Source organism: Populus nigra, chromosome 10, assembly GCF_951802175.1.
Source record: "Populus nigra chromosome 10, ddPopNigr1.1, whole genome shotgun sequence".
Classification (NCBI taxonomy): Eukaryota; Viridiplantae; Streptophyta; class Magnoliopsida; order Malpighiales; family Salicaceae; genus Populus; species Populus nigra.
In genome coordinates, this window is record NC_084861.1 from 10,855,062 (window position 1) to 10,865,687 (window position 10,626).

Consider the following 10,626-nt stretch of genomic DNA (forward strand, 5'->3'; position numbering starts at 1 on the left):
GCTGAGAGCTGCTTCCCCGCATCCTGCAGACAGTAGAGAGTGACTCCACTATTCACGTGAATAGTGGAGTCACTCTCCACTATTCCAGCCGGACTGGGTCCGGTCCAAAGCTAAATGCATTGAACCGGGTCCGTTCCAGTTAAAAAAAATTAATTTTAATTTTAATTACCTTTTCTGCTCTAAACTTTCACTCAACTAGCACCGCGAAAGCAAAACAGCCAGCCAATTAGCACGGTGTGGCTAAAAGACTCGTACGAATATCCAGTAACAGATAGAGAGAGTTTTAACTGATTAACACAAAATTATCTAATAATCCCTGTATTTTCAGTCATTATTCTAGAAAAAAAAAATTACTTAATTTATAGCCGTCGGATTTCTCGAACATGCATATCTTCTAAGAACTTGATCACATTCCAAATTCTCTGGCAAGAAAGTTTCTTTATATATTCAGTCAATTCCTTTCCCGGAAAAAAAAAAAAAACCTCTTTTCAGAGTTTGGTTTCTGAGATATAATTAATTTTAACTGGTCCGCTCCTTATGAGTACATTTTTCCTCGTGCTTTCCTTTTCTTAACACTATTTTCCCTCCCTTGTTCAAAGATTTAATCAACTCGTGATCGTCCTATCCCTTATTTTCGTCTGGATTAAATAACAATGTGGATCCTCTTTTGTTGATCTGAAAATCCAATTAAAATCTTAGTGTTGTTGTTTTATTGTAAATGAAGAGGCGGCGATGAGGAGAGCAAGAGAGAAATGGAGGTTGTTAGATCTGAGAGTGGAGTAAGGAGCGAGAAAATAGCAGCGCCGGTGGCTCCAGTCATTGCTAGAACTAAGCGATTACAAGTTTGGTTTATCAGGGTTTGTTCCAGTATTCTTTTATGGACCTGTTTGGTTCAGCTTCTCACGGTTGGAGAGTTATGGCACCACAATTTTATCAATATCATCGCCCCCTCCGTTAAACATCCTCCTCTTCCCCTCCTTCCCCTTAGTAAGTCTGAAAAGAAAATTATTATTTTTTTGTCTTTATTTTTGTAGGGATTTATTTTTAATATTTAAATTATTGAAAAAAAAAGGAACGTTGGAATTCTGAATTCTAATCGGGACATGGCAATTTGTGATCTTGGTTTATAAGAAGACGAGGACAGTTGAGATTACTAAGAGCGGGACTAGTGTATATATCATAAGTTGTAAGGTTTGGTGATTTGTTTATCTGCAATTTGGTTTTGGTTAAGTTGTTGATTCTTTTAGTCAGCCAAGTCAATTATTCAGTAAAAAGGGAAAAAAAACACTGCATTTTCGTGGGGTTTGGAGGTTAATTTCTGTTGTCTGAAAGGTTAAAGTACGGATTTTTAAAACATCTAGTTTGGTTATATTTTGAATTAATCCCAATCCCTGTAGCATTCATTCTACGTGTGGATTGCTGGTTTATGGTGGTACACATAATCTTAAGTTATGTCGATGATGTAAGAGTTTTGGAATTGTTAATCAATAAAAGTTTCTTTTTTGGCCTTCAACCTGTCTTGAATTTTTTTTCTAAAGTTCAAGTGCTAATGGTTGAGTCACGATTCTTGCTTCTCTGGGAGCTCTCGTGAGTGGTTTCATCCAGAAGTTACATCTTGGTAGTCCTTTCATAACTCTTAGCTTTCTCCTGTGACTGATTCTAGCTTCTGAACCAAAGTTCTTGAGTTGGTGGTTCATCATATACATCTCAAACACCTTCTGTTTGAGTTTTACATGCATCTGCATTTGCTATGATGATTTCTTTTTGAAGAAAAACATTTCTGGAAAAATACTAAAAAAGTTCTGTTTTAAATTGTGGTGGGACATTTTTCATGTGCAGTTAAAGCTTTAACGTATAGAATCTCTCAAAAGTCCAAGACTTCTTTTATGGACGCCATTAGGGTCTTTCTGTCTATCTCTGTAAATAAGACATTAAGAGCTGCAACTTTTTGCAGGAAACTATACAAGCAATGGTTATCTTAAAGTGTCCTGCAATGGTGGCTTGAATCAAATGCGATCCGCGGTTTGTACTTCTTCTTTTACTACTTGCCGTAATTGTTCTTCAGGTCACTAACCTGGCTAGTCTGGAATTTCAGATCTGTGACATGGTGGCTGTCGCCAGGCTTTTGAATCTCACTTTGGTTGTTCCAGAACTTGATAAAACATCTTTCTGGGCTGACAATAGGTATTTTTTCTGTTATTGGCATGCTTTGATATTTTCTTCTTTCACAGTTATTTAATATTAACTACGCAGATTCTTTCTGCAGTACTTTTGAGGACATATTTGATGTGAAACATTTCATTGAGTCACTAAGAGATGAAATTCGAATTGTCAGAAGGCTTCCAAAGAGATTTAGTAGTAAATATCGATACAAAGTATTTGAGATGCCCCCAGTTAGCTGGTCCAGCGAAGAATACTACCTGCAACAGGTTTAAATATTCTTACTAGCTTCTATTAGTGGAAAATATGTTTATATCAGGCATTATTTAACAGTTTGTTTAAAAATTAGTAGATAATCATGCAATCTCTTTATCTTAAAGCTGGGTCGTTAGATATTGAAATTTTGCTCCAATTTGGCTAGTCAGATCAGCAGTTGACCTGTGAGAGCATCACTTAAAGTTGATTCTATGTAAGGGTCAACTATCTTTAGAATGAATGTTCTGATTCTCTCCTAAGTTTTGGTATGATCTTTTGGGGATTTGCTAGAACTGTCATGAAGATCAACTTTATGCAACTTAGTAACTTTCTGAGGAGTTCACAATTAGTCAAAGACTATAGTTTGCCAGAGATCATCTCCTCATCTCCCAGTTGTATACAGAGATTCCCCAGATACAGGATTTGCATGTCCTGAATTATGATGTATAAGTGGATGATGAATTGAAATGGCCATCTTCATATTGTAATTTTTTTTGTGTGTTATATGCTTGTAAAGTTACAGCAGATGGTGTGGAATTACTAATCAAACCAACTGGGTAAATGAGCTCTTAGAAAATCAATTGCAGAGGATGAAAGAACAAAATGAAGAGATTTGAGTAGACTGAATATGGTAATTAGAAGACTCGGTTGATTCTTGTACTGAAGAATAATAGGCACAACAATGCCACCGCCGAAACTCTTGTGTAATAATGGATTAGGGATTTGGTTCTGATATATAAACTTTTAAAAGCATTGTTTCATTTATTTATCTTGAGGTTCAAGGCTTTCAAAGTACTTTTAAGCTGTGGGATAGGAAGATAAATTAGCCTTTAGCTGAATGTATGAGTTATGATGCTGTTTCTACTTTCTCTTAGTAATACTTCTTGTTTAATGACTTTGAACTGGTAATGCAGATCTTGCCACTTTTCAGTAAGCAAAAGGTGTTGCACTTCAATAAAACAGATGCACGTTTGGCAAACAACGGGGTTTCAATTGATCTTCAGAAAGTCAGGTGCCATGTTACTTTTCAGGCACTGAAATTCACTCCAGAGATTGAATCTTTGGGGTACAAATTGGTTCGTGTTCTACATGAAAGGGGGCCTTTTGTGGCTTTGCATATGAGATATGAGATGGACATGTTGGCTTTCTCAGGTTGTACTCATGGCTGCACCAAGGAAGAAGCCGAGGAGCTCAAGCAGTTAAGGTTTGTTGTATTTGAAAATTGCCATTTCTTTTTTTCATTTTCGGTATATAGTTAATGATCCAACTAAAAGTCTTGTTCTAAAATAAACTAACGGTCTTCAATCTTCATCATTCTTATTCTGCTTGAGGTCTGCCCTCATTCAGTAGCTGCTAGTAGATACGTAAGTTGAGAAAGAGAATCAGTAAATTGTAGTCATTGCTAAATATTTGACAAACTAACTATTTTATAATCACCGTAAGAAAGGATGCCAACTTTGAGGTAATCCATTATTTTCATCTCTTTTGTAGAGATGTATAATAATTTTTTTATTGCATTTTCACATTTCGTTTAGGTATGCATACCCTTGGTGGAGAGAGAAAGAGATAGTTTCTGAAGAGAGGAGATCACAAGGTTTGTGCCCATTGACTCCTGAGGAGACAGCGTTGATTTTGCAAGCATTGGGTTTTGACAAGGACACACAGATATATATTGCAGCTGGTGAGATATATGGCAGTGAGCGGAGACTTGTGGTACTAAGAGCTGCTTATCCAAGGATTGTGAGTTATTAACCATTCTCTCTGTCGTGTTATTCAAACACTAGCAGATCTGGCTAATGCTTTGCAACAATCGGAAATGTCTCGAAGAATATTGGTCAGTACATGTTGAATCCCATATCATTGATTGTTGCTTGTGGTCCATTTGCCAATGGGCCCAGCATGCAAACTGATGGGTTTGAATCTAAAGTAGCAGAGCAGTTGGGTCTTTTGGATTTTTATTAGAGCGATGAACTAGAGAGGACCTCTTTTAGGGCCCTATCAAATGGTTTAAGCTGACTTTGGAATATGCATGTCCACAATAACTAATTCCATATTATTGAAACTAGTTAGTTATCATTTTGATTGCATGTTTCTTCTGGATCTCAATGCCAAAGGTTATTTCAGGTGAGAAAGGAAATGCTATTAGATTCAGGGGAACTGCAGCAATTCCAGAACCATTCATCACAAATGGCTGCACTCGATTTCATGGTCTCAATAGCCAGTGACACTTTCATCCCCACCTATGACGGAAACATGGCAAAAGTTGTGGAAGGTCACCGCAGGTACAAACACCGTTTCTCTCATGCAGTGTTTATCTGATATCAATTTACCATGGAAAAAAGTCATCATTTGAAGCATCTTGGAGAGTTCCTGATTAGTTTTTTGTGCAGGTATCTTGGGTTTAAGAAGACTATCCTGCTAGACCGAAAAAGACTTGTGGAGTTACTGGATTTGCATCAGAATGGGACACTTACATGGAATGAGTTTGCGTTTGCTGTTCGATCAGCACATGAGAAGAGGATGGGACAGCCAACTCGACGTAGGGTTATTGCAGATAAACCAAAAGAGGAAGATTATTTTTACGCAAACCCTCAAGAGTGCCTCTGTGAGGGAACAAGCTGTGATGATTTATTAGGACTTGGTAATTCAAGTTCAGTTCCGTGATTGCAACAAATCCAAGCACACCGAGATGGTGTTCTACTTAATTTTTCATAGTGTGGTGCACATACCGTGTGACTTCCATCAATACCTAATTGACCAACGTCTACACACCTTAGAGATTTGTAAGGAACGACAGACCAGAATCCTTTGAGTGCCCATTTAGGCTACCAAAGGCTAAGCTCTTCAAGTTTTTCTGTTGATATATTTATTCATTTCTTCTCCTGCTAAAAAGTTTGTTCAGGAATGTCATATAATCCCACAGTTAAAAGTTATACCTGTAGCCATTTCTCTGATACAAGGCTTCAGAACAATGTCTGTGAACTAACAGAAACAATTTCCAGGATAGGCCCAGGAAAACGGAGAAGCAAGAGTAGTGTAAATGAAAGAAACGGATCCATTTCTTTCCTAATGCAAAGTGAAATATACAAAAACGCCGACCTCAACTTTGCATGCAAATTTCAGAACCTACTTGGCATACAAATGCCTTTACGTTTCCTTGAACTCTTGTTATATCAACTGTTTCTAAAAAAATACAGGGCGTGCCGACTGGAATAATACATGAAGCAAGAGAATTTAGGGCAGCAGAAACTATCTTAGTGCATTGCTTGGATATGAATACAACTAATGTGCGTGCCGACTGCCAAGGGTGTTCTTTCTTGAGAACTTCATGAAGGGCGTCCAGAAAGTAATGGCCTCAATTACTTGGACTCCCAAAATATGATATCACCTTGCTCCCCAACTAGACCAAGATCCTTGAGCCTCCTCTCCTGGTAATATTCCAACTCATCTAATTCTGATTGTCTCTGCTTGAAAATCTCCTCAATTTGCTGCAGCACCTTCTTTTCCCCTGCCCTTATTCCAATTGCAATCTCAAGCCTTGGGTTGAGTTCTCCTCCTTTTAGCTTCTCATCCTACATTTCACACTTGTATTTATTTACTTCACATTTTTCGCTATTAATTAAACATCAGAAGAAGCTATCTATTTTAGAATTTGGAAAGTATAACTGCAATGGAACAGGGGAAAAGGAAAGGCCCTGTGTGCCAAGAGAAGTAGAATGCTCTGAATCATCTGAAAAAGGAAATTAATCTAATTCTTTCTTGATCAAATTGTGCATTAGACTAGCTTTATTTGAGCTCAAAATCCTAGAAGCATCGTCTCAAGATGAACATAACTTGTAACCAAGGAAAAAAATATATGAGTATAGCTTAAGTTGTTCCATGATGCTCAGTTGCATTACTACTTAAGACTGATAGAATCTCAAAAAGATTCTCTCATAGGAAGCATGTTGAAATAAACATAAACAGGTGTCAGCAAACTTGTGTCGTGAGCCATCACAAGCTCTGTTGCCTATAGTTATGCAGATATTTGTATAATGATTTATTCAAGCTTAGCTTGGTGACCTTGTTAAATGTTCATGTAAGATATACAAACACTGCTTCCTATATTGAAGCCAAGCACATAACATGGACCACATAATAACAAATATCTTATCTGCTTGGATGAAAAATCACCTCTTCAATGGTGGTATGATATCCAGAAAGAGCAGATTTGCAAGCATCTCTGACCACTCTGCATATGAGCTCCTCATTGGCACGGCTTACTGGCAATTCAAGATGGCCCCATATAGTGTTTCTGAAAATAGATTCCAAGAGGAAAGAATCGGTACCCCCAAGTGCTACCAGCCTCAGATATGGAAGCAATGCTGGTGGAAGAGGATTGCCTAGAACAATGTCAAAATCTGCTATCTCACCCAGACCATTTGTCTCGGCAATATCCAGCTTGTCACCGAAAAATGGGTCTGACTCAGATATCTGAAGTGTCAAGGTATACATATTGCGGTCTGACTTTGCTTCTATGAATCCATAGTCCACAGCCAACTCAGCATTGCTCATGTTTAAATTATATTGGATAAGTACCTGCAGAACATCCCTCCAACTTAGTCATAATCGATAACAATATTGACAGGATCACAAATCAACGATACGATCAGGTCTTTTTTCTACTAAACTCTCGAGGAGTTGTGGGTTCTTGGTGTTTATGTGGAGACTCCCTTAACTAATTCCTCATGCATTTTTAATTATTTCCAATGTTTTAAAACCCTCCAATTCTGTTTAACCCCCTTCCCAAATAGATGTAGATATAGATAAATGCTTTAAAGTTTTGCAAGGATGCCATCGGAAAATACACATTCAGATTCATTGCAAGCTAAGGATACACGCAAAGTGATCGATGTCTCTAAAACCTTTCTAAAACATACTTTTGAAAGCTTCAGTAGAAGTATTTGTTGGAGTACTTCACCTGCTCACCAGCCTTGAGTGAAATGGGGGACCGCAAAGAAAATATGAGATCTCTGGAGAAAAGACCTGCTCCTTTAATCTCATAAACACCATCTTCTATGGTAATGTCTGGGCTGTGGTTGACCTGATCCAAGAGCCAGGTTTGCAGAAAATTACACTTTAAGGAGGAGGGAAATCATAATAAATTAGCCAGGACATGTTGAAATTGGATTTGCCTTTTCTTTTTTCTTTTTATTGGTGAATAAAGCCTGTGTATAGAAGGTTGAAGCTTAACATTCTCGAAAACTTTTTAGGGCAACAAGAGCTGCAAAGTTCTGAGCTGTATATTTTCTTCACTATTTCCTTGTGATGATTGGGATTCGTGTATCAACATTGCTTAGTTATGCTGAGCTAAAATCAGAATGCTGTGTGCAAGCAAAGATTCCGTGAAGTAAACTAACTGCATGGCTAAATCACACATTCTGAATTGCTCAGTGAAAAGGTCAAGTTTCTATTTGCTGAAGTATAAAACAGGCTCCAACCTAACCGAGTTCTTTTCTAGTAAAATACGGGCACTGATAAAAAATCGAGGCCATTTCCAGAAGATCTCTTGGTTATTTCAAGCAAAACCAGCAACTAGCACACCACAAGTATTATGTACATTGTACGCTTTAACTAGCTACTGAAAACTGACATGAAGAAAAAGAAGGAGCTTACCAAGTCTGCCAAGGGGATCAAAACAAGGTTTTGACCACGAAGACGTGAAAACGACCTTGATCTGAGAATCCCAAATGCCCAAGAGAAGTCATCCAACGTTACAGGGGAGGGAAAGAGCTGCTTATGAGGGACAAGGATTTCTTCTTCTACTTTCAGAAATTCACGCTGCAGATAGCTTTTCACACCCAATGTTGTGCTCAAGAGCTGGGTTCCTGTACTTGAAATCAAGAAAATCACAACGATTGGTGACGAAGACAAAACAACAGCGGATAAAAAATGACAAATCTAGCATTAGAAAAAAAATCATAAGAGTATCTATGCATAGATAACAAAATGCAGATAGGAGTGTTGATTGTACCTCGAATTTCATCTAATTTTACACGGAACTAAACAGTTGAATTTACAGTACATATTAAGCGTTCTAAATTCCAAGTTCTTGATATGGAACACGCAACTCTTATCATTTATATACACATGATCAAGATGAAGCTAACCAAAGTATCAATAAATAGTCTCATTTTTTATTCCCAAACTATAATTAGCAAGCTCTAAAGACTCATATAGCACTAATTCGACAGTAGTTAAGACAATATACGATTATAAACTAACGTAAAGACCACACTAACCTTGAAGTTCAGCAAGCTCCTCTTCCGACCTGCACTGGAATCCATTAAAACCACATTTTATCAACCCCAAAATCTCAATTCAAAAAACCATTTAGTTAGTTCAATAAGAAAACTCCGAAACAATGAAAGCCAAACCCAACCCACCAAAATATAGTGGAATTAGTACTTTCGGGAAGGACATCCAAATAAGGCCTCCAAGTCGAATCCTCCTTTAACTTCTCTCTTATCAAGAAAAGTGCGACGGATACCCAAGGCTTCACTCCACCGCACACATTCCCTATCTCAGAAGCAGCTACTACATCCGGGTTTATCCACAGCTTCTTTGGTATCTCCAAAACAACTTCATTTCTTGAAATATCTCTCTGTGCTACCAGCCCCAGGCCTTGAGGCACCAAACCAGGCCTTGCAGGAGTCTTGGCTGACACCACATCTTGATCACTCAGCCACTGCCAGAATGTTTGCACTGCCGCTGCAGCAGCTGCTGGTGGTGGTGACTGAAAAGAGGTTATAGAGAGTGGTTTCTTGAAATGAAGAGATGGGTTCTTGGTGAAGAAAGTGGAGTTTTTGAAGGGTTTTGAAGGAGAGAGTGAGAGAGGTAAGTGTGTGGCCATTAGGACAGTCGAGAGTACTTCCTTCAGTTAATGGGATAACGAGAAAAACCGAGTTTATAGCTAGCTAGTGGTTGATCATAGTCGAGGGTTTGAAACGGTGTGTCGTTTAACTGCATGGGAGACGTATTAATTGCTTAAGAAATGAGATGTCGTTTATTAGTCACCGGGAACAAATGTCGTTTTCTTTCTTTGGTAAACTAATATTAGTGAAATTACACTTCCGCATATGTTTTAATCCTCTTTATACCTTATGTTTTATTATCTGATAAAGTATAGGGTTTGATTAGAAACCTAAAGGGCATATACGTAATTACCCAATACATCAAAGTAAAGTTGCTTCGTGAACAGCAAGGCTATTGGACACGTGCCAAATTTTATCTGGAAGGACACTTTGCACGTGCTCTATGTCCACTTGCTTTGCATGCAGGGGCTGGTGTTGTCATTGGTGGCGGGATCAATGTTGTGCATGCACACAACACAAGCAATTTAGAGTCATTTGTTGTATAATAATGGACAGCAAGTTCATACATGCATATGACTGTGAAGACGATTTTCCTTGATTTTTTCCTTTTGATTTATTCTATATTCCAACATGTTTTTTTTTTCCTTTTTCATTCAACAGATTTTAATTAAAAAAAAAAAATACTATTCTAAGGTATCCTCTCGAAATTTGAATACCTATAAAGAAAAGAAAAGACAAGACGAAAACGACAAGTTCCCTGCACCCAAGAAATGAAAACAAGATGAAGAAATTGAACAAATATTAGAATAATTTATGGGACGGTATTCCGTATCATGAACACCTTAAATAATGGATGGCACAGCAAACCAAGAAAAAAAAAACTATACCTTAGTAAGTTGATTGATTTGATTATTGCATGCCTTTTTCGTAAGTACACGTTTTTTATTAATTGATTTTATTTTATGCTGTTTTTTTTTTCTTGGATGAGTTTTTCTGAAAGAAATTTGAGGTCTCCGACTCCGTTTCCAAGATTAGAGAAAAATAAAATAAAATCTTTGTAATGAGGTTTACAAATTCTCAGTGCCAGGCGGCCGGGCAACCATACTACTAGGATGTAATAATTGCAAGGTAGATTGGCAGGTATTAGAAAAATCAGGGATTTTTGTATGGGTTTTAAAAGATCTTTAAAATAAAATAAAAAAAAAGCTTAGGGATAAGTAAATTTCTTACAAGTTCGGTTGTTTTGCAGATTTCTCTTTTTTTTTTTTCTTTTTTTAATTTAGAAGAACAAATTTAGAGGTGGGAATTTTCTCTGTTCTTCTTTTTGAATGGTTAGTAGTTTTAAGAAAAAAAACTA

General features: G+C 37.4%; 2 protein-coding genes across 2 annotated transcripts; one reads left to right on the forward strand and one right to left on the reverse strand.

Annotated features, from left to right (window-relative positions):
• The first annotated feature begins 299 nt into the window (after positions 1-299).
• LOC133705349 (rhamnogalacturonan I rhamnosyltransferase 1-like) lies at positions 300-5,307 on the forward strand. Its single transcript, XM_062130490.1, has 8 exons — positions 300-987; positions 1,955-2,022; positions 2,096-2,184; positions 2,267-2,429; positions 3,330-3,619; positions 3,951-4,155; positions 4,540-4,697; positions 4,806-5,307. Exons 1-8 carry the CDS (start codon positions 753-755, stop codon positions 5,077-5,079), a joined length of 1,482 nt encoding a protein of 493 aa, XP_061986474.1. The 5' UTR covers positions 300-752; the 3' UTR covers positions 5,080-5,307.
• A 145-nt stretch (positions 5,308-5,452) lies between these two features.
• LOC133705351 (fructose-bisphosphate aldolase-lysine N-methyltransferase, chloroplastic) lies at positions 5,453-9,346 on the reverse strand. Its single transcript, XM_062130491.1, has 6 exons — positions 8,841-9,346; positions 8,697-8,725; positions 8,071-8,282; positions 7,376-7,498; positions 6,589-6,993; positions 5,453-5,987 (listed from the first exon to the last, which is right to left on the reverse strand). The coding sequence occupies exons 1-6, from the start codon at positions 9,305-9,307 to the stop codon at positions 5,775-5,777; spliced, it is 1,449 nt and encodes a 482-aa protein (XP_061986475.1). The 5' UTR covers positions 9,308-9,346; the 3' UTR covers positions 5,453-5,774.
• Between the last annotated feature and the right edge of the window lie 1,280 nt (positions 9,347-10,626).

Excerpts from the sequence above, each read along its gene's own strand:
- LOC133705349 (XM_062130490.1), top strand. The coding sequence starts at position 753 with ATGGAGGTTGTTAGATCTGAGAGTGGAGTAAGGAGCGAGAAAATAGCA. Across the intron at positions 2,185-2,266 it reads TCTTTCTGGGCTGACAATAG|TACTTTTGAGGACATATTTG; the intron begins GTATTTTTTCTG and ends TTCTTTCTGCAG. Across the intron at positions 2,430-3,329 it reads AAGAATACTACCTGCAACAG|ATCTTGCCACTTTTCAGTAA; the intron begins GTTTAAATATTC and ends CTGGTAATGCAG.
- LOC133705351 (XM_062130491.1), bottom strand. The coding sequence starts at position 9,307 with ATGGCCACACACTTACCTCTCTCACTCTCTCCTTCAAAACCCTTCAAA. Across the intron at positions 8,726-8,840 it reads ACTAATTCCACTATATTTTG|GTCGGAAGAGGAGCTTGCTG; the intron begins GTGGGTTGGGTT and ends ATTCCAGTGCAG. Across the intron at positions 8,283-8,696 it reads GGAGCTTGCTGAACTTCAAG|GAACCCAGCTCTTGAGCACA; the intron begins GTTAGTGTGGTC and ends TTTCAAGTACAG.